Consider the following 21,619-nt stretch of genomic DNA (forward strand, 5'->3'; position numbering starts at 1 on the left):
GGCAAAAAATAAAACAGTTTCTGCCTTCAGAGCTTACACAATAGTTTTAGAAGGACACTGGCTTCTGCTTCTATTTTCACATAAGCCAATTATCACTCTTCATTAAATGCTAACAATGTAACACCCTCCAGATAAATGCAATAAAATGTAAATCTTTCACTGAACAGCTCAGAGTGCCTCTCTTACTGCTCCTGGATGAACTAAAGTGGCAGTAAGATTCACAGAAGGACTAACAAAAAAAATTAAATGTTCCCTACACATGAGAAAACAAGGATTTTACACAGGTAAAGATCTAATTTTAAACTTCTGTTTTAGGAAAACGCTTTCAAAATCTACTGACAGTCGTGCCATGGAAAGTAAAACCACACTCTAGCATGGCTCTTTATTTCATGCGTTTGGCTAATCTGCCAAATAAATCATGCCCCCTACCCAGGCAAAGAGTAAAAATAAGAAATATTTACACCAGGTACAGAAAGTATGAGATAGTGAAGTACGTCATATGCCTGTTTGGTCACAGCAGAGTTGCCTAAAAGTGATTTTTCTCACTGTTAGACTCAACTTGAAACTACTATTAAGATCTGTTCTTTAATAAACTGTAGTTTGTCCATACCACAGAATATCTATATACTACATAACACACAACAAGATAGTATATACTTTTTTCTTTTTCTTTTTCTTCTAACAGTATGTACTGGAGCTCTTGCCATATTAACAACAATTTATCTCATAGTATTTATCTCATTTTATGGAAAGAAACCGAAGCTCTGAGAGGGTCAGGGAACTGCCAAAACCACACAGCTAATAAATGACAGAACTGGGGTCTTTGGACTCCAAGTCCCATGTTCTTTCTAATATCCTAATGCTTCTACAGACTGTCCCTCAAATTGCTTCTAATTTTCACACAACCATGAGTATTTCAAGAAACAACTGTATCATCAATACATTTATTGATGTCTACATAGTAAGCTATTCTTCTTTCCTCTAGAGAAGCTAACTGAAAAAAATATCTGATTTGTCCATTCAAAATCAACAGAATATAGTAGAGGAGGAAGTGGGGGCAGGGTGTGGCAATAAAAGGCAATATGAGGACATTTGTGGTGATGGAGCTGTTCAATATCTTGAATGTGGTGGTGGATACATGAACTTACACATGTGCTAAAATGGTACAGAACTTAAAATATACATACCCACGAACTAGCACAAGTAAAATTATGAAATTCTGAAAAAAAATCCATCGATTTTATCAATGCCAATATCCTGGTTGTGATATACTGTAGGTTTGCAAAATGTTAGTACTGGAGGAAAATGGGTAAAGGATATATGAGATCTATCTGTATTTTTTGTTATAACTGCAAGCGAATATATAATTATCTCAATAAAAAAATCAATTAAAAAATGAACAGAGCATAGACCATAGGGGAAGGGAGGGAAAACTGAATGGGAAGAAATCAGAGAGGGAGAAAAACCATGAAAGACTCCAGACTCCAGGAACCAAACTGATGGTACAGAAGGGAGGGAGATGGGGGGGATAGGGTAACCAGGTGATGGGTATTAAGGAGGGCACATGTGGTGATGAGCACTGGGTGTTATACACAACTAATGAATCGTTGAACACTACATCAAAAACTAATGATGTACTATATGCCGGCTAATTGAACATAATAAAAATAAATAAATAAAATAAAGAATTTAAATTTTTAAAAAATAAAAAATGAACAGAATACTCATACCACAGCCCTGATTTTGAAACAGATTAATGATATTATATAGAAGCATAAGAAGACATGTAGTCATTCAAAGCTGACTCCATTTAGTGGAATTGGCAGAGGTTTTTACCCATGGAACTTTAAATTTTAAATTTTAAAAATAATTACTTCAAGTCAGAGATAATAATTTTGAACAGCTTTTGGTGACATAAGACTGTAAGAATGAGAGTCAGAACACCCTAGCCATGCAAAAGATATACCACTGATGGAAAGAAGAATCAGAAAGAGGAAGGAACAAGTCTTTTTGAACTAGAACAAAAAGCTGTTTAAGAGTTCCATCTCAAAACATCAACTGACATAATAATAGAAGTGTAAGCCAGTTGCTCAGTAGGACAATTAGGGAATTATGGTGATAATTATGAGAAGCACCGAGAATTATTTAATGATAACACTAAGCATAACAGCTACTATTTATTAAGCACATACCATATGCCTGGCATTGTGCTGGCTGGCTTCTTCACATAAATGATCAAAAATCCTCACAATAACTCTGGGAGGCAAAAATGTTGAAACTGATGGATCTTATGTAATTTACTCAAGATCAATAATTAGAAAGTTGCAAAGCTGGACATTTGAACCCAAGTTTTTCTGACTCTAAAGCTTGTGTGCTATTTGCTGCTCCACAGTACATAGGGAAGAAATACCTATCTTGATATTCTAGTACACGACTCTAGGGCGAGGGATAAAAATTCTATCCAGTAGTGGAAAACTATCATTGATATCATATTTACCTGCTTGTAAGTTCCATCTAGCAAAGTGTCCAGGTGTTGGAGGGGGGCAGGTGTTTTATCTTTGAACCTTGTCAATAGTCGGCGTTGAATGGCCCGAAATTGTACAGCTCTTTCAGATAAGAGTTCTTCTAATTTCTCACCATTTATCCGCAACTACAATAGAGAATTTCTTAAATTCAGGTTAAATGTGCACAACAAAACATTTATAAAGTGAGAATACAGGCAATGCCAATTAAAGCTTGACAGAGAGTAATGAAGAAATTTAAATGTATTATAAAGTTAAGAGAATTAAAACCGTGATATTTGGTACATGAATAAATAGATACACAGATAACAGAGTAGGATAGGTCACACGGAAATTCAGTAAAGATGACCTAGTATCACCGGGGAAAAGACAGATTATTTAATAAATGTCCTGTAATAACTGATTACAGAGAAAAAAAGAATAAGAATTTCTCCCCCAGTCCTTACGGCAAGATAAACTGGAGGAATAAAAAGTTTAGACACAATAAAAGTACTAGAAAAATTAGAATTTTTAAATAATCTTGGCATGACAGAAACCCTTATAACTCAAAAGCCAAAAGCCAGACATATACACACTCACACCCCTGATAAATGTGTAGCTAAGGGGGGAAAAAAGCAATTCTATATAGTTAAAAAAAAAAAAAAAGAAAAATATCATAAAGTGACAAGACAGCAAACTGCAAAAAGTAATAGCAATAACCACAGAGACAAGAAGTCAAGCCCATAATATCTAGAAAGCATCTAAGAATCAAAGAGAGAAGGACAAATCAGTAAGAAAAGAGTATCAATCAATAAAAAAAAGGGCAAAATTTATAGAAAAACTAATACAAATAGCTCTCAAACAATATAGCCTTTGATCTAGCAAGCCCATTTCTAGGAATTTATCCTAGAGGTATGCTTGCAAAAAGTAATGTACATACAAGGATATTCATTATAGAATTATTTCTTCTGTTGTAGTATAGTAAGATATTATTTATAATCAAAATACCCACCAATAGGGAAACAGGTTAAATAATAAAGACTACTTTGCAGGACTACTAAGTACTAATATGCAATGTTATCCAAAGACACATTGAATGAAACAAACCAAAAAACAGAAACAAAATACAGAATAGTATGTATAATATGCTACCATTCATGTATTTTTTAAAAAGAAATCTGTACATTAACATAGTTGTGACTGCATATAATAGTTCTAAAAAGATACAGAAGAAATGGAACACCAAAAGTTGCTTCCAAAGAGAAGACTGAGTGGCTGGAGGATGAGAATCAAAAATAGACTCTTTTTACTACAACTCTTCTCATAACCTTTGAATTTAATATTATTAAAATAAAAGAAAGCTAGTGAGAGTCATAGAGTAGAAGGAACATGCCATGAAATCAGATTATGTGAACTTCTGATTCAACTTTACAAAACAAGTCCTGAAATAAATATCATTTTCAAAATGTTCAGAAAAAAGGGGCACCTGTGTAGCTCAGTCGGTTAAGCATCCGACTCTTGATTTCAGCTCAGGTCAGGATCTCAGGGTTGTGAGATCCAGCCCTGCATCTGGCTCTGAGCTGAGTGTGGAGCCTGCTTAAGATTCTCTTTCTTCCTCTCCTTCTGCCCCTCCCTCCCTGCTCAAACATGCTCGCTCTCTCTCCCCCACAAAAAAAAAAAAAAAAAAAAAAGTTCAGAAATCAAACATATTACAGTTTACATTTCTTATATCAAACCAAACTTCCTTTTCACTGTATGCATCCTCCAAACACATGATTAAAAAAAAAAACTTAGAATTTTATTAATGTCTTTTAATCCCAATTTCAGAAGCACTAAGTAACTAAATCAAAGAATATTCTCTTGAAGGGGGAAAAAAAAACCCTTTCATTACCAAAAGTTAAATGATATTTTTTTAAATAACTAAATTTTTTAAACAGAACATTAGCCTGATTATCAATAATACACTCTTAACAATATAATTTCCAGCTATAATACTTCATTTACTAAATTCAGGAAACACAAAAAAATGTAAGACACTTTCAATACTGATACATCAGCCAGGTTATCATTCCATTCAATGTGTAACCAAATATCAGTGATTGAAATGTTTTCATGTGTCAGAATTTCAACATTTAACAAATGTTATTGATCCCAGGGCCAAGCATTGCTCTCTAGGTGCTAAAATTATTGCAATGAATAAAACAGACAAAAATTCCTGCCTTCATGGAGCTAACTCTAAGGGACATTTGGATTCCAAAAGCCATCTTAAGTCAAAGATTAAAATCATATATATTTTTTTTAAGCAGAGAGTGGGGCCAGAGAGAAAGGAAGCATAATGACATTGCTTTTTAACTGTATTACAAATGGAACTGCCTGTAGTTCATCATGTTCCCTGAACTATTCCCAGAAAGAAAATGCCCCTGATGTGGAAACTCCAGGGATTTACCAGCCAGTAAATAAGGGGGGGAAACTGTATGTCAAACTTACAGGCAATCAGAAACTAATATTTTGTGTTTTTAATATTACAAACAACATAATTAGTATAGTCTTTTTGTAGACTCTTCCATAAAACACTAGATCCCAGTTTTGCACAGTGAAGCAGGAACTTTTTTAAATATATCCTAGAGGACTGCAAAGGTTCTCAATCCTTAAAATACCTAAATGTATTCCCTAAACTGTCAATTTTAGTGCCGTGATTTGGCCAAAAGCATACAGTCCTATAAAATACTATCAGCACAGATGAAAGATAACCCAAGTAAGTTCAATTTATTTGATAATGACATGTTATTTGCGATTGTATGCACCGAAATTTTCCCTTTATGTTCACACAACTAAAAGAAGTCTTTATAGGTTAAAGTCCATGTTCTTAGAATGACCAAGAGATTGAACGTTAGGTAGAACGTTCACGTGACATGACATATTCTCTCTGTCTCTCTCTGTCACACACACACACACACACATATCACTGTCTATAAACTGAAATGCAAAAACCTACTGAGTACTTAAAAAGTAGTTATGCAAGAGAACCAATGCTTCCTTGAATAATGTTCAAAATCCTTTTGTAATCTGCCTCCTCCTTGTAATTGCCTACTGAGTCTATTTATGGGCAAATAAGTTAAGTAGAATCTGGTGAATTTTTTTAACACATGAGATTTTTAAAATAATGACTGTCATTTGTCCAGTTCATTTACAGAACATGACTCTTGACTATTCCCAAATATCAAATCAATCTTCAAAGAATAAAGATTTTATACCATCATGATACTCAGGACAATCTAACACAGTCTCTTCCACAGAAGAAATGCAAAAATATTCAGGCAACACTGTCACTGTCAGATCTTATTTATTTAGATGTTTAATCATTCAGCATTTACTAAGTGCCCATTGTGCCAGATACTGAAGAATATTTTATGTGGCTAACCCTCATTCAGATGCAGAAGTTCTGGTGTGCTTGTTAAAAAAGAAAAGGAAAAATCACTTTTCTTTATAATTACACCTCATTTATGGCCTGCTAGAATTAGTTAGCCAAATGGCTGCCGATAAGCTCCAATAGTTTTAACACTGGGTTATTGGAGTCAAAGGTTAAGTCCCAATGAGGGAGAATTAAATCAGCTCTGTTCTGAAGCCAGACCACATGCTTAGCTCCAGGCAGCCACTCTGTTAATGTCTGCAAGTGATCACAAACTGGGCAAGAGGGCAGGAACAGATACACAAAATCTACCATCCACATAAAATAACTACTTGAAGCACTCGATCTAATAGCCAAGTATACTAGAATTCTTTCCTCTGTAGCATCTCCTTCTCTTTCATATATTGAAAAACTGCAGGTAATATGAGTTATGGTAGTACACACCTCAAAATGATGATCAATCAACTCAAAATATTCTTGAAGGGGCATAGATCCAGAAAAAGAACAGGCAAAATCTTTGATTCCCTGTTTTTCAAAATATTCTTGAAGGCGGATAATAAGTTCATTCGTTATGAGCCAAAGATCTTCAAACTGTTCACTCTGAATGCGATACCGTTCTAAGAGAGAAAAAATAATTAAGGAAAAATGTTTATTAACACATAATTACTAGCTGAAATTACATGAGTTATCACTAACTCTGACATAAATACCCAAACAAAAAGGACAAAGGTGGTGTTGTGCGTTTTTTTTGGAAAACAAATATGATTTCTACTGCTTTATTGCAGTTTTCTACATCAAGCACTTAACATTTTCAAATTTAATTCCCAAGGTTTGGGGTCACAGTAGCAAGCTGTAGAGTATGGTCCTTTTCTCTCTGTTTCTTATCATAGGTTTCTTTTTTTTTTTTTTTTTTATTCAACAGAGATAGAGACAGCCAGCGAGAGAGGGAACACAAGCAGGGGGAGTGGGAGAGGAAGAAGCAGGCTCATAGCGGAAGAGCCTGATGTGGGGCTCGATCCCATAACGCCGGTATCACGCCCTGAGCCAAAGGCAGACGCTTAACCGCTGTGCCACCCAGGCGCCCCTTATCATAGGTTTCAGTACAATAAAAACACCCAAATTTGAGCCAAAGAAAGAAAGAAAGAGGGAGGGACATTTTTTCATGTGTCTGTTAGCCATTTGTATGTCTTCATTGGAAAAGTGTCTGTTCATATCTTCTGCCCATTTTTTGATTTGATCATTTGTTTCTCGTGTATTGAGTTTGAGAAGTTCTTTATAGATCTTGGATACCAGTCTTTTATCTGTAGTGTCATTTGCAAATATCTTCTCCCATTCCGTGGGCTGCCTCTTAGTTTTTTTGACTGTTTCCTTGGCTGTGCAGAAGCTTTTTACCTTGATGAAGTCCCACAAGTTCATTTTTTTTTTTTGTTTCTCTTGCCTTTGGAGATGTGTCATGAAAGAAGTTGCTGTGGCCAATGTCAAAATCATTAGCCATCAGGGAAATTCAAATCAAAACCACCTTGAGATACCACCTTACGCCAGTTAGAATGGCAAAAATTGACAAGGCAAGACAACAAATGTGGGAGAGGATGTGCAGAAAGGGGAACCCTCTTACACTGTTGGTGGGAATGCAGGTTGGTACAGTCATTTTGGAAAACAGTGTGGAGGTCCCTCAAGAAGTTAAAAATAGAGCTACCCTATGATCCAGCAATTGCACTACTGGGTATTTACCCCAAAGATACAGATGTAGCGTAGAGAAGGGCCATATGCACCCCAATGTTCATAGCAGCATTGTCCACAATAGCTAAATTGTGGAAGGAGCCAAGATGCCCTTCAACAGACGAATGGATTAAGAAGAAGTAGTCCATATATACAATGGAATATTATTCAGCCATCAGAAAGAACGATTACACAACATTTGCAGCAACATGGACGGGACTGGAAGAGATTATGCTAAGTGAAATAAGTCAAGCAGAGAAAGACAATTATCATATGGTTTCACTCATTTATGGAACATAAGAAATAGTAGGGAGATCTGTAGGAGAAGGAAGGGAAGAATGAAGGGGGGGTAAACAGAAGGGGGAATGAACCACGAGAGACTATGGACTCTGAGAAACAAACTGAGGGTTTCAGAGGGGAGGGGGATGGGTGATTGGGATAGGCCGGTGACAGGTATTAAGGAGGGCACATATTGCATGGAGCACTGGGTGTTATACGCAAGCAATGAATCATGGAACACTACATCAAAAACTAAGGATGTACTGTATGGTGACTAACATAACATAATAAAAAATTTAAAAATAAATAAAGTGATGTGAAGAAAATGTATAAACAATATTAAAAATGTATTTAAAAAGGGGGGATGGAAGGAAGGAAGGAGGGAAGGAAGGGAGGAAGGAAGGAAGCTTTGTTTACAAGGTAAGAAAAGAGCCATTGTATAATCTGGTATTCATTAATTTGTTTCAGAATATTGATGTGAAGTAAAACTTATTCTGTAGAAAGTCCCCCACATCCAGACATTGTAGCCAGCTTAAATCCCTGTAATCACAAAGTCTTCTATTTTTCTAATAGTTCTTTTATTTATATTTGTAATCAGACTCTTCCCTAAATATAAATCTTGTTTCCCTCCGTTTGCTGAAACCTCAGCTCCAAGAAAGCCCAATTCCTATCCATCCCCTACCCTGATTTAATGACAACGACAATGATGACAGCCGTGACAGTAACTACATCTATGATAAGAGCAACTGTTATTTGTTAGGCACCAACTATGAACCAAGCACTGTGACTGTAACAACCTCTTTTTAATAAAAAGGAAAACTATAGACAGAGAATTTCAGAGACTTGTCAAAGGTCACAAAGCAGATTAAATGTCAGAGCTAGAATTCATGATATATATCCTTTTTCCCTACCTGTCTAAATCCTACCTATTCTTCAAGACCTGGCTTCAGTCCTACCTACCCCCAAGAAATCTTTATTTCTCTGGGGTGCCTGGGTGGCTCAGTCATTAAGCGTCTGCCTTTGGCTCAGGGCGTGATCCCGGCGTTCTGAGATCGAGCCCCAGATCAGGCTCCACAGCTGGAAGCCTGCTTCTTCCTCTCCCACTCCCCCTGCTTGTGTTCCCTCTCTTGCTGGCTGTCTCTATCTCTGTCTAATAAATAAATAAAATCTTTAAAAAAATCTTTATTTCTCTACCATCCATAGCAGCCTAATATATACTAGGCACTGTCTTGAGCACTCTGCAGTCACTCTCTGGTTTAAACCTCAACACCCTTATGGGGGAAATATTGTTATCCCCATTTTACAGAAGAATTAAATAATCTGTAAAGTCATCTAGCCAGATAATAACAGGGCAGGGATTGGAACTCAAGCTATTAACCAAAGATCAGCTATTAATCTTAACCACATTACAATATTATATCTGTTTGAATTTATATAGAGACTTAGTAGGTCTACAGTTTACTCTGCACTTAACCACATATAACCATGCATTTTTTAAACTAACTTTTAATTTTAGAACAGTTTTTGATTTACAAAAAAATTATGAAGATTATACAGAGAGTTCCCACATACCCTTCACCCAGTTTCCCCAATTATTGATATCTTACACTATTATGGTACATTTATTATGATTAATGAGTGCACACAGATACATTGTCATTAACTAAAGTTAATGGATTACAAAAGTCAAGTGGATTACACTGATTAGTTTTCAGGCACTGAATCAGCATTATATACCTGGAATAAATCCCATTTGGTCAGCATATATACTTTTTCTTATTTCTATTTAACTTTCCAGATGATTATATTCAGTTTCTCCAAGAGATTATAAACTTTTTGAGATCTAGAACCTACTCCCCTATTCTACATAATTCACCAGTTATTGAGCATCTATTATGTACAATTTCATACAGAAAGAAACGTTGGGAGTACAAAGATGAACTCAGTCTCCTTGTCTAAGGAGTCTAAGGTCTCGCTAAGCAGTATGACATGTGGACATGTGAAATATTTATTATATTCCCCATGGTACCTTGACAAATTCTATAAATATATGTCATCTTTAAATTGGTGACAGAATTCAAAAATCTATCTCCTCTCATTCTCCTAGTCATCTCTCTTTCAATTACATAACGAATAAAATATACTGGGTATGCCTGCCATAGCATATGGCCAACACCCTGATGTTCTCTGCTATCATATCATTTCCCCTGGAGTGTCCCCCAGCCCTCCCCTCACCCTGGTCTTATTCTGGATTCTGATTTCTGCCCACAGTGCTGATAAGATGATTTCCTCATTTCTCCCCACCAAAGAGAATAGGGCTAAGGTCAGATATAACAGCTTTTACCTTTCTTTACAAATGTCACTGGATGTTTAATGCTCTAAGAACAGGACAAGCACAACTGTGGTGGGGCAGCAGTAAAGAGGTAGAATAATGATGATGACAAAATACAGTATTAGAATTCTCTAAATCTAGGGTCCTATCCAAGCTAAGCTTGGGATGACCCAACATATTAATCCCAGACTGGTGTTTATTCACTCTTCCTTCATTTACGTAACTCAGTGCAAGGTACTGGGGATAAAACCATGTAATAAAGCAAGAGCCTCTGCCCTCAAGGAGTTCACCACAGACTTGGAAAGATGGAGCAATGGGGGAAGAGTAAACACTGCTTCTGCCGTTACTGATTCAGGGATACCCCATCAAGGTTGACATTGCCACAAAAGTGCCAGGACTTCCCCACAAGGGATATATTCCTATTTTCAAGTATGTGATGGTCTATTACATAGTAGAGAGTTAGACAATAGCAAGGGAGCTGCAAAGGGCAGAAGGCACAATAAGTATTGTTTAATTATTATAGATATTCGTAGAGTTAGCTGCCTCAGGACGTAGGGAACTAGCTCACTCCAGTGGAAGCATTTAAGGCTCTGAGCCCTTTGGCATTTGGCGCTTTCTTGAAAATCTCCTTCAAACTGTAGAACTCAAAAGGGAAGAAAGACAGGTCATCTCACGTACAAATCTGTCACTCCATCTGTCCTGGGACAGATATGTGGTGCCAGCTCAGTGCTGCCCTCAGGTCCTGGCCATTTGTCCCTCCTAGACAGATGTTTGGCTTCTGGCTCAGGACTGGCTCTAGGACCTTGTCTTCTTATGTGTCCGCTTTGGGGCAGCTATTTGCCCAGCCCATAGCCCCCCTTCCAGGCCCAGGCAATACCCTAGGCCTCCCAGGGAAAGAAGCTAAGCTGGGCCAGCTGCATCTCCTTTTGCAACTTTGTGATCTCCCAAAACACTGGCTTCATACTCTTATGCAACAGGTCTTGCTGGATGTAGCAGATGAAGGTGACAAAATTGCTCACTACTGTGATCCGAGCTAGAGAGGACGGTGAGATGTAGTGGTGGCTCTCAAAGTGACAGAGCCACATGCGGTACTGGCAGGTGTGGGCGCATATGTTGGCACCTCCACACTTAACTGTGTCCACTCTTACTGTGGCAGCATCTGCAAAGCCATGGGCTAGATGGTGAACATTTGTTGTCCTCCAGAATGGCCCACAACAGCACCAAGAAATCCCGCATTATAAAGTCCAGGCAAGGGCCCACATCCTCTGGGTACACCCTTCCAAGGAAGAAACAGGACTTGTCCGTGATATGCAATTCCCTCCAGGCTTAGAATTCTGCAAAAAGAGTCACACCCATTTCCCTGCCCCCTCATCCATGGCAATGGCATGTCCCACAGCGGGGCTCACGGCTGGGCAAAGGGAGCTTCTAGTGTTCCTGGCCCTTGTGGGGCCCAGTGTTAGTAGGGTTCAGCAGTTGCAAGTGGGGCTCATGGTTGGGAGAGGCTGGATGTGGATGTGATGACTGGCATCTTCAAGGCTGTCACGTCCGCCTGCAGCATGTCAATTCTACCCGTCACTTCCTTCAGCAGCTTTTCTGATGCCACCTATTTCATGAGAGCTTCTCATATCATCTTGTGGGCTTCCTCAGAAAGTCTGGCCATCAGCAACACCTCCAGCTCCTGCTCCAGTGGTTCCCACACCTCCCATAGCTGCTCATCGTCCTCATCTTTCAGCTTCAGCTCCTTTTGGGCTCTTCCTTCAGGAGCTCAGAGCCCTGCCCTTCTTGCTAATCTCCATGGAGATCTTGTAGGAATACCCCCCACAATATTAGAGAAGAGCTCCCTCCCACATTCATAATACTGAGCAGGATCCTTTACCACTCCCAGATCCTGAGATTCTGAAAGTGAAAAGACACAGTGCCTTAATAATGCTCATTTTAATAAAATTCTTGAAATGCTGCCTGCCACGTAGTAAGTACTCAACAAATGTTACCTACTATCATCATTGTCACCATTATTTCCTCAAGAGTGTGTAAACTAAGGGCAGGGATTCCATCATAAACTCCATTAGACCCACACAGAACCTAATTAATACAGTAACTTCCAAAGAGCAGATATGAAAAAAAAAAATGGCTTTAATAAAATGTATTTTCCTTGGCATAAAATTTGCTATCATTTTAGATAAAGCTATAATTTTTTTACATAAACATTATGTGCTAATATTTCAAAGGAAATCTCATTCATTCTAGTTCTAGAAGGTTTTTGAATAGGCTTCCACAAGCAGGTAGAAAAACATGGGATTCAGTCTAAATACACCTAAAGAATAAAATTTCTTGTATATAAAATGAAATAAAAATACAGAAAAAAAAAGTTATTCCATTCAGCTCTAAATTACCAATACAAATGTGTCACAATTTACATACCTGAAAAGAGAGGTACATAAACAACTGGGATTATTGTGACACATCTAAAAGAATTACATACCGGCCCAACATGCCAAGGAGCAAACCATGAGGATATCTATGGGAAGAGCATTCCAAGCCCAGAGAACTGAGTATAAAGGCCCTGAGGCAGAAATGTGCTTTCAGGAACACTGAGGAAGCTAGTATGGCTGAAGCTAAGTGAGCAGTTGTCATGCTGGGCTGTAACAAGATTATCACACCAGTTTCTGTTAAATTGCCCATGCAGATAAGCGGCAAGAAAATCTGAAAACAAGGCGTATTCAGGTATGACCAGGCAAGTCTGTTCACCAAAGTCAGCATGAAAATTTATCAGAATTTATCACTGGGGAAAACATGGACAGGATTCTCAGCAGAATACCAACAGTAGCCCCAAGATCAGCTGGCCAGGGGCTAACTGTTGATTGTGTAAGACAAATCCAATTAGCACCTATCCTAATGCCTCCTTGGAAGCGCTGGGCTTAGTCTACATTCACGGCATACAGTGGACATAAGTGTTATATTAAGGATGTTGTGCCAAGAAAGGAAGCCGTGCCTAGAACTCTCCCCCAGAAGTAAAGTGTCTTGTCTCTGCTGCCTACAACCAGAATTCCTTTCCCCACCCTGGCAGACAACAAAATCCCTAATGTGACAAAATGAAACGTGGGCATGTCTAAACATTTCCCTTCTCTTTTCATCAGGATTTAAATTATCTGAACAGAGACCTACGAACTCTCTGAGAGACCCATCTCAATCCCCCATAGCAGGCAAACAAAGACTTCAGCTCTATAAGGTAAAGTAACAGAGAAAAGTCATGTCCAGTAGGTTCAAAGCAGAGGGGCAAACGTGGGAAATGAAATGTAGCACCCTTTAGGCAAGGGCCACAAGGCAAGAATATCTTTGGTTGACAGTCTCAAGGACATTCAGGTAACACTACTATTCACCCATTCAAAAACTATGAAATGTAAGTGCTGGGGAGACAACCTACTTGTCCCGGTTTTCATCCTAGTGGTAAGAGCATAACATAAATAAGTAAACAACAAATAAATAGTTACAAGTTATGAAAGAATTAGAATGCAGATGAAAAAGGTGTTATAATAAAGATGAATGGGTCCTCTTTCTTGAGATACTATGGGTCACAGAAACCTACACTGAGAAACTGACATCAGTGGTAGTACTAAAAGTAATAGTGATAAAAATAATACTAGTAGCTAAAATTTACCTGGCACATATAGTATACCAGGAAATTGCTACATGCTTTTTAGGGATTATCTCATTTGATTCTTACATAATATAATTGTACAGTTTTATCCCCATTTTATAGATGAGAATATAGGCATTGTTAATTTTTCCAAAGTCATTCAGATTGTAAGGAGAGCTGGGATTTCAACTATCAATTTGCATCTAGACCCCACATTTCTCATCGTTTTGTCATAAAGTTTGGACTTTAATGATGGGAAGAACAGTTCAAGTAGACAGACTGGCAAGCTCAAAGACTTCAAGGCAGAAAATGTCAGACAGGTACCAGAAACTGAGAGAAGGCCAGAGTGAGGAAGTGAGCATCCTTAGATGGGGCCAGGTGTTAGGCCAGGGCCAGAGCACACAGAGAGGACTATAAAGGTGGGTAAAGAGTTTGAATATTACCAAAAACACAAAGGATTTCAAGCTGGAGAGTGGCGTGATATAATTTGTGATTATTTATTTATTTGTTTTTATTATTAGAGTTGCCAAGTAGAAAATGAATCAGAAAGGGGACAGAACAGACTGACAGTTAGGACATTATGACCAAGGTCCAGGTCACAGATGGTGGTGGCATGGATAGTAACTAAAGGCATCATGTTAGGAAGAAAATCCTCTGTTTCTCTAGTCTTAGCATCTAATCAAAACTTAAAATTTAGTAAATTTTTAAATCTGTGACTTCAGTACAAATAAATGATCAAATCTTCAATTTTTTTCATGTACACAATGGGAAAATAAGACATACTTCACAAGGTTAGTATGAACATCAAATATAATACTGTATGGAAGAGGTCTATACAAACACAATCTAACTTTGTATTTTAAATTTAGACCAAGACAATTAGATGTTCAAAACATACTGATTGTAAAAATTAAAACTATCTGATACAAAAAGTATGGAATGAAACAAGTGAAAAATCTCAAGCTCTATGAAAAACTCAAACATAAATAAAATTCCAGATACCCAGCAGGTACTTGCTATAGACTGAATTTTGTGTCCCCTCCAAATTCATATGTTAAATCCTAAGGTCCAAGGCAATGGTATTTGGAAATGGGGCCTCTGGGTGATAAGGTCATGAGGGTGGAGCCCTCGTGAATGAGATTAGTGACCTTATAAAAGAAACTCCAGAGAGCCCCCTTGTCTGTTCTGCCATGTGAGGACACAGCAAAAAGACAGATACCCGTAAACCAAGAGGTATTCCCCCATCAGACACCCACTCTACTGGCGCCTTGAACTTGGACTTGGCAGCCTCGAGAACTATGAGAAATAAATTACTGTTGTACAAAAGCCAACAATCTATGGTGTTTTGTTATAACAGCCCAAATGGACGAAGACAGAACTCTACTGTGACCAAGTATAGCACAGGAATTTCACCAAATAACAGAAATGTAAAAACCATAATAAACATTTAAATAGGTGTGATATTTTCTGTAATTTAAAATTTTCCCTTCAATGATTTTCTTATTTTCATCAACACATTCAGGGGAAAAAAGAAAACTAAAATTTTTTGTAATGAAAAATTTTACAATTAGACTTAAGACTTAGAAATATAAACACAATATCTTAAGTTGATTTTTTTCAGATTACCAAAAATCAACAAGAATCAGTGAGTCAAGGATTTATAAGGCATTATTTTTATTATTAAGCATTTTCTCAGTATTAATACTCCAAGATGGTTAATATTGCCCTGGAGACTTTCCAGAGTATACATTTCATAGAAAGGAGAAATAAAATTTTCTATTTATAATATAACATGAAAGAAGAAAGTTGTATTTTAATATACACTGTTACAATATTCGTAATTAAAATAGCTGCCAAAATGAACATTCAATTTATTTTTTTTATCTCTTTTCCTTTGCATCTTGTAATAGCAGCTCAGTGGAAATAACCATTTCAGCCTCCAAATGAAATAAATTTGGATAATTGGAGCCCAGTCAATTGCCATTCCACTCTACTACAAATGGAGAAAATAATATACTTAACTAAACAGGGCACAAAAATGTATCACATCAGTCTCTATGCATGTCAGAACATCTGAAGTTCATCAAAATAAATAATGTTTGTATTCATATTATAAACAATGCATAAATATAATTTATGCTATTTGGAAATTCTAAAATGTGAGATAGATAAGCAGATGAATGCTTTTTAAACCAAAAAGTTGGAGGAAGTAATACAAACAATTTCAGTAGATATTAGTATAATATTCTAAATATACAACTTCTTCAATATTAGTAGAAACTATGGATAATTTCTCTAAGTTTACTTTTCAGGAAGCTTTTTTCCAATCTGGATTTATATATTATTCCCACTGCCCTTTGGTAATACCACTAAGAAATTCTAAGATAAATATTAACAGTCATATTATATTGATGAATCACTGTATACATTAGATTTGATCATTACATCTGTCTCTACATTTTTGGTGAACAGGAGCACCTGGGTGGCTCAGTCGGTTAAGCATCTGACTCTTGATCTCAGCTCAGGTCTTGATCTCAGAGTCATGAGTTCAAGCCTTGTGTGAGGCTCCACACTGGGCATGGAGCATACTTAAAAAAAATTAAGTAAAAATTTAAAATAAAAAAGGACTCTCACAGAGCCCCTACTATATAAACTTCCAGGCACAGAAGAAAATTTACTGATCTCTAAAACCCCATGTTTTAATAACCTTCTCCTCTTTCTGAAATGCCTTCCACCTAATAATGTCCTATTCATTCCTCAAGATCCTTTACAAATAAAATCTCATGGGACCTTATTCATTTGGGTTCAATTACACCTAAAGTGTATTTCTGTAAGCTTACCAAGCATTCTATTATCGGTTCCCTCTTTGTCTCTCCCATTAGTCCAGGAGCTCCACAGGAGCCACGACAGTCTTTATATCTACTATGTCTGCTGAATGAAAAATGAACAAAGGTATAGCCTACTCAGATGAAATAGAGCAAGACCCTTACTTTCCTTGTTCTAAACAGATTTTGGTTAGCACAGTTCAAGATCATATATGCTTTCTTTTGGGCAGGTGCAAAAAGAAAGCCTTTTTCAAGGCCCAACACTTATTCACATACATGACTATATTTTTTTCATTATATCTGAAAGCAAAATAATCTAAACAGACAAGCAAAGACTTTTACACTTGACCTTAATCAATCCAATCACTCTTTCCAGTATGTTAAAATCTTTCAGGATATTGAAGTGTTCAGTGTATTAGCTATCTTTCCCATTTTCCAAAGGCCTACCTGAAGCTACATAAATTTGCTATTTGCAACTGCTTAGCCCTACTTGTGACACTGAGAGTACATGCTTACTCAGCAGTCATTGTTAACTACCAGTTTAGCAAGGCACAAAATTCTAATTTGAAAATCATTTCCTCAGATCTTGGGGAAAATTTTCCATTGTCCTCTAATTTTTTGTACTAACATCAAACAGGCTCTTTTAATATCCACAACTAGGACACCTCATTTCCTTGAAAGCCCTGTCTCCACTGGTCTTCTTGCATCTTCACAATCCACTCCCCAAGGTCATATCTTGTCCGATTACCTTGTCTTTATCAGAATCTGCAGTTCCTCTGAACCCTGATATCAACATCTCATTCATTCTCTGACCACCACCACCTTTTATTCTTCTAGTTCAAATTGTTCTACAACTCCCACTATGCCACTTCTGAAACCTTATTAAGACTCGTGATCCATTTAACCCATTAATTTTTCACCACGTATCAGTTTTCTCTAATCTTTATTTCTCTTCTTATCAGCTTAAATTTGGTAGTCCACTATTATAATCATTCTCATAAAAATATTTTACTTGCAATTACCTGTTTCAAAGTTCCAGTCCTGACTTTAGTTGCTTGGATGCTAATAAACAAATCACTGCCAGAGAAAATTGTCTAAGGATGACTTGGTTTCATTTCAAAATTCAGTATCTGAAACTTCAAATGGGTACTCAAAATTGCCTTATCCTTTCCTGAGTTTGCTTTCTTATTTTCCAAGACACCAATGTCATACCTTTTTTTTCAAATCTAGACACCATCAGAGCTCCTTTATCATCCCAACAACAAATCTACAAAATCTCTCTGGACCTACATCCAATCCTATCACAATAAATTTACAAAGGCCTATCCTTCAATCTCCCCTGCCCCCAAGCTCTACAACCCACATCCTTTCTTCTTCTCAAGGACATCGTTGTTTTGTGAGTCCCCTTCTTTTTCCTGATCATCAGCCTCTCCCACTGAACTCAATCTTTTCACAATTATCGAAGCATGTTCTAATAGTGCTCATTTTAAAACAAAACAAGGGCGCCTGCATGGCTCAGTTGGTAAAGCATCTGCCTTTGGCTCAGGTCATGATCCCAGGATCCTGGGATGGAGTCCCTATCAGGCTCCTTGCTCAGCAGGGAGCGTGCTTCTCCCTCTGCCTCTGCCTGCCACTCCCCCTGCTTGTGCTCTCTCTCTCTCTGTCAAATGAATAAATAAAATCTTTTTTAAAAATTAAAAAATAAATAAAGCAAAACAAAACCCACAACTCTTTCAGCTATATCTCACTTCTGAATTAGTGAATTTGGTTGTCTAATTCTTTTTTTTTTAAGACTTTATTTATTTATTTATTTAAGAGAGAGAGAGAGCACAAGTGGAGGGGAAAGGCAGAGGGATATGGAGAGGGAGAAGCAGTCTCTCAGCTAAGCAGGTAGCCCAACGTGGGGATGGATCCCAGGACCCTGAAATCATGACCTGCGCTGAAGGCAGACACTTAACCGACGGAGCCACCCAGGCAACCCTTGGTTGTCCAGTTCTTAGTGAAAATACTAGATACTAAAAACTTGTAACACTAGATACTCTAAATTTCTCCTTGGATTAAGCTGATGCTTACACGGCACTGATTTGGGCTGAGATAGTACTATATTTAGTAAATTGAATTCATCATTATTTTTAAAGCTCTATGAAATTTGTTACACATAAATTGTAATCACATAACATTATAATTATAAAAATAACCTACAGAGACAGTACTGAAGAAGTTGTCCTTGTGAATTCAGAAATTTCATTTTGGACTCAGCATCAGTAATGGTTGTGCATCTCCTAAACAACTTACTTGATTTTATCCTTTGACCATCCTGAAAACTGGAACTAAAATGTTTTCTTATCACTTTGAGTCTGTACCCCATGGACTGTACAGTATATGTTTCTGAATATTAATCTTATTCATATCTTTTTTTTAAAAGATTTTATTTATTTATTTATTTGACAGAGATAGAGACAGCCAGCGAGAGAGGGAACACAAGCAGGGGGAGTGGGAGAGGAAGAAGCAGGCTCATAGCGGAGGAGCCTGATGTGGGGCTCGATCCCACAACGCCGGGATCACGCCCTGAGCCGAAGGCAGACGCTTAACCGCTGTGCCACCCAGGCGCCCCAATCTTATTCATATCTTTATTAATTTCCTGCTCTTATTTTCTGTGTTTCCTTCAACTATTTATTTTCACCTTTCATATTCTAGAAACTTGTAAACTATTTTTAATCCTTGAAGAAATAAGTGGAATAAGGCAAGGTACAAATAGAGTACAGATAAAGATCAGAATAGAAACAGAAGGAAACCTGGGTGGCTCAGTTGGTTGAGCATCCATCCAACTCTTGATTTTGGCTCGGCTCATGATCTCAGGGTCCTGAGAACGAGCCCCACATCAGGCTCCATGCTCAGCAGGGAGTCAGCTTGAGATTCTCTCCCTCTCCCTCTGCCCCTTCCCCTAGTTCATGTGCTCACTTTCTCTCTCTCTCTCAAATAAATTAATTAATTTTAAAAATGAAACAACTAATGAAGCATTGAACACTACATCAAAAACTAATGATGTATTATATGTTGTCTAATTTAAATAAATAAGTAAATAAATAAATAAATAATGAAACAAGACAAAAAATAGAAACAGATAAGAAACACCAAGAAAAATATAGAGAGAAAGGAGGGGGAGGAAGGTGAGAGAATAAGTCACTGGAAATGGAGCTTAAGAAAGTAGCATGGCAGCATATACAAGCGCTTAGGCAATAGCATATTTCTTCTGAAATCCCACTGTACTGAATCAGTCAAAATAATCGACCTTTAAGTACAAATATTGACCATTCTGCTTATAAAAATACTTGATCTCATAAAATTTTACCTTATTACTTTTAACAACTTTACAGAGGTATAATTGATATACAAAAAACTGCATGTATTTAATGTTTAAAATTTGATGAATTTGGACATATGCATACACTTGTAAAACTATCACTACAATCAAGGTAACAAACATAGCCATCACCTGTCTTAATATTTTCAATTTAGGACTCTGGAAATCATTTTCAGAAATTTCTCTAGTAAAGAGTGTTTCTCCTAAGTATTTCTATCTTCAACACTTTGTTTTTCCAGAATTCACATAATAAATTCTAATTACACTAAAGCACTATTCTATTTTCTGAAAATAAAAACCTGTTCAGTTCCCCCAGAGAATGTGATTTGATATCTTAGACATGAACTGCATTTGCTTTTCTCTTGTCTGCTTTGGCTGACCTATAACTAATCAGGAAATTGAACTACAATTACCATCGGCACACTTCAAAACTTGGTTAATTATCAGGCAGGTTTTAAAAAGAGATGATTATGTGGAGCCCACAGGAATAACTACCCAATATCCAAAGGCAACTTACAAAGCACTTCGTTATTTACTAGGGAAAAAATATTGGGTTCTTTCCATATATAGGATTTTTCTGTCAACTCAGATTTCTAGACCAAAAACTATGTGCTTTTCACAAAAAAGAAAGATGCCAAACATAGAGTGGGTACAAATTACTTCATTCCTTTCTTGGGGATAAACACTATGATACAGCAGGAAAGCGCACAATATGTGCCTCAACCCCAGAAAACCACTCTCTTCATACCTACCTCCCTTTATCACCAAAGGGCATTTTCTAGGTAGAATTCTGTGTGTCATTGAAGCCAAAAAACCTTCAGGGAATCATAATAGCTACTTTTCAGGTTTCAGTTTATATAGCTCATTTGGTTCCTTATTTAAAAGGTCCTTATTATTTCGTCTGTCTGTCCATTCTACGGCTATGAAGGCACTGCCATATATTCAGATGAATGTGAGTAAATCAGTTATATACCTGGATATTTGGTGAAATTTAGAAATTTTAAGGTAATCATAGCCAACAGCTATGTTCTAAGACTTACCTTATCTGAAAAAGGACAAATTAGGACATAAGTATTCTCACTTGCACCAAGAATAACTCTTTGCCTTTTTTTAGTAACCTCAATTTCAGATTCATCATACGGCATCATCAACTGAAGTCAAACAGATGTGTACAATTTCCCAAGGAAACGTTGGCAACAAATTTTTAGTTTAACTACAGAGAACAGTTTAATAAAGAGAAATGTACTAAAATAATTCCATCATTGAACTGAAGATTAAATCTAATCAAAGCAAAATGGTGCCAATGCAAAAAGGACTGCAATCATGATCAGTCAAAAAGGGCATGAAAAGTACAGAATCCTCTCATTCTTTTTAGAATTTTCTTTGATTTCTATGCCTTATTGTAGAATTTTTAGTTGTATCCAAGTCTATTTCACCAGCCACCAATCTATATATTCCAGAACTGTACAATTGTTAGTTTCTAAAATAGGAATGTGTTTATATTCCTCCTGCTAACACCTTCATTTTTCAAAAGGGATATGTCCTTATTTTTC

The 21,619-nt window shown here is 37.0% G+C and overlaps 1 protein-coding gene and 1 pseudogene across 5 annotated transcripts in view; both read right to left on the reverse strand.

The window, feature by feature from the left end:
- BBS9 (Bardet-Biedl syndrome 9) overlaps positions 1 to 21,619 on the reverse strand; it is a 417,930-nt gene that overhangs the window by 199,354 nt on the left and 196,957 nt on the right. For all 5 annotated transcript variants that reach the window (XM_045792884.2, XM_045792882.2, XM_045792886.2 and 2 more), the window contains 2 exons: positions 6,355 to 6,527; positions 2,498 to 2,650 (listed from right to left, as the gene is read on the reverse strand). In XM_045792884.2, the coding sequence (XP_045648840.1) occupies positions 2,498 to 2,650; positions 6,355 to 6,527 (326 nt within the window). The remainder of the gene's footprint in view (positions 1 to 2,497; positions 2,651 to 6,354; positions 6,528 to 21,619) is intronic.
- LOC123789499 (guanine nucleotide exchange factor for Rab-3A pseudogene) lies at positions 10,156 to 21,211 on the reverse strand (annotated as a pseudogene).

This window comes from Ursus americanus, chromosome 3, assembly GCF_024610735.1.
Source record: "Ursus americanus isolate L20-20 chromosome 3, mUrsAme1.1.p, whole genome shotgun sequence".
NCBI classification, from domain to species: domain Eukaryota; kingdom Metazoa; phylum Chordata; class Mammalia; order Carnivora; family Ursidae; genus Ursus; species Ursus americanus.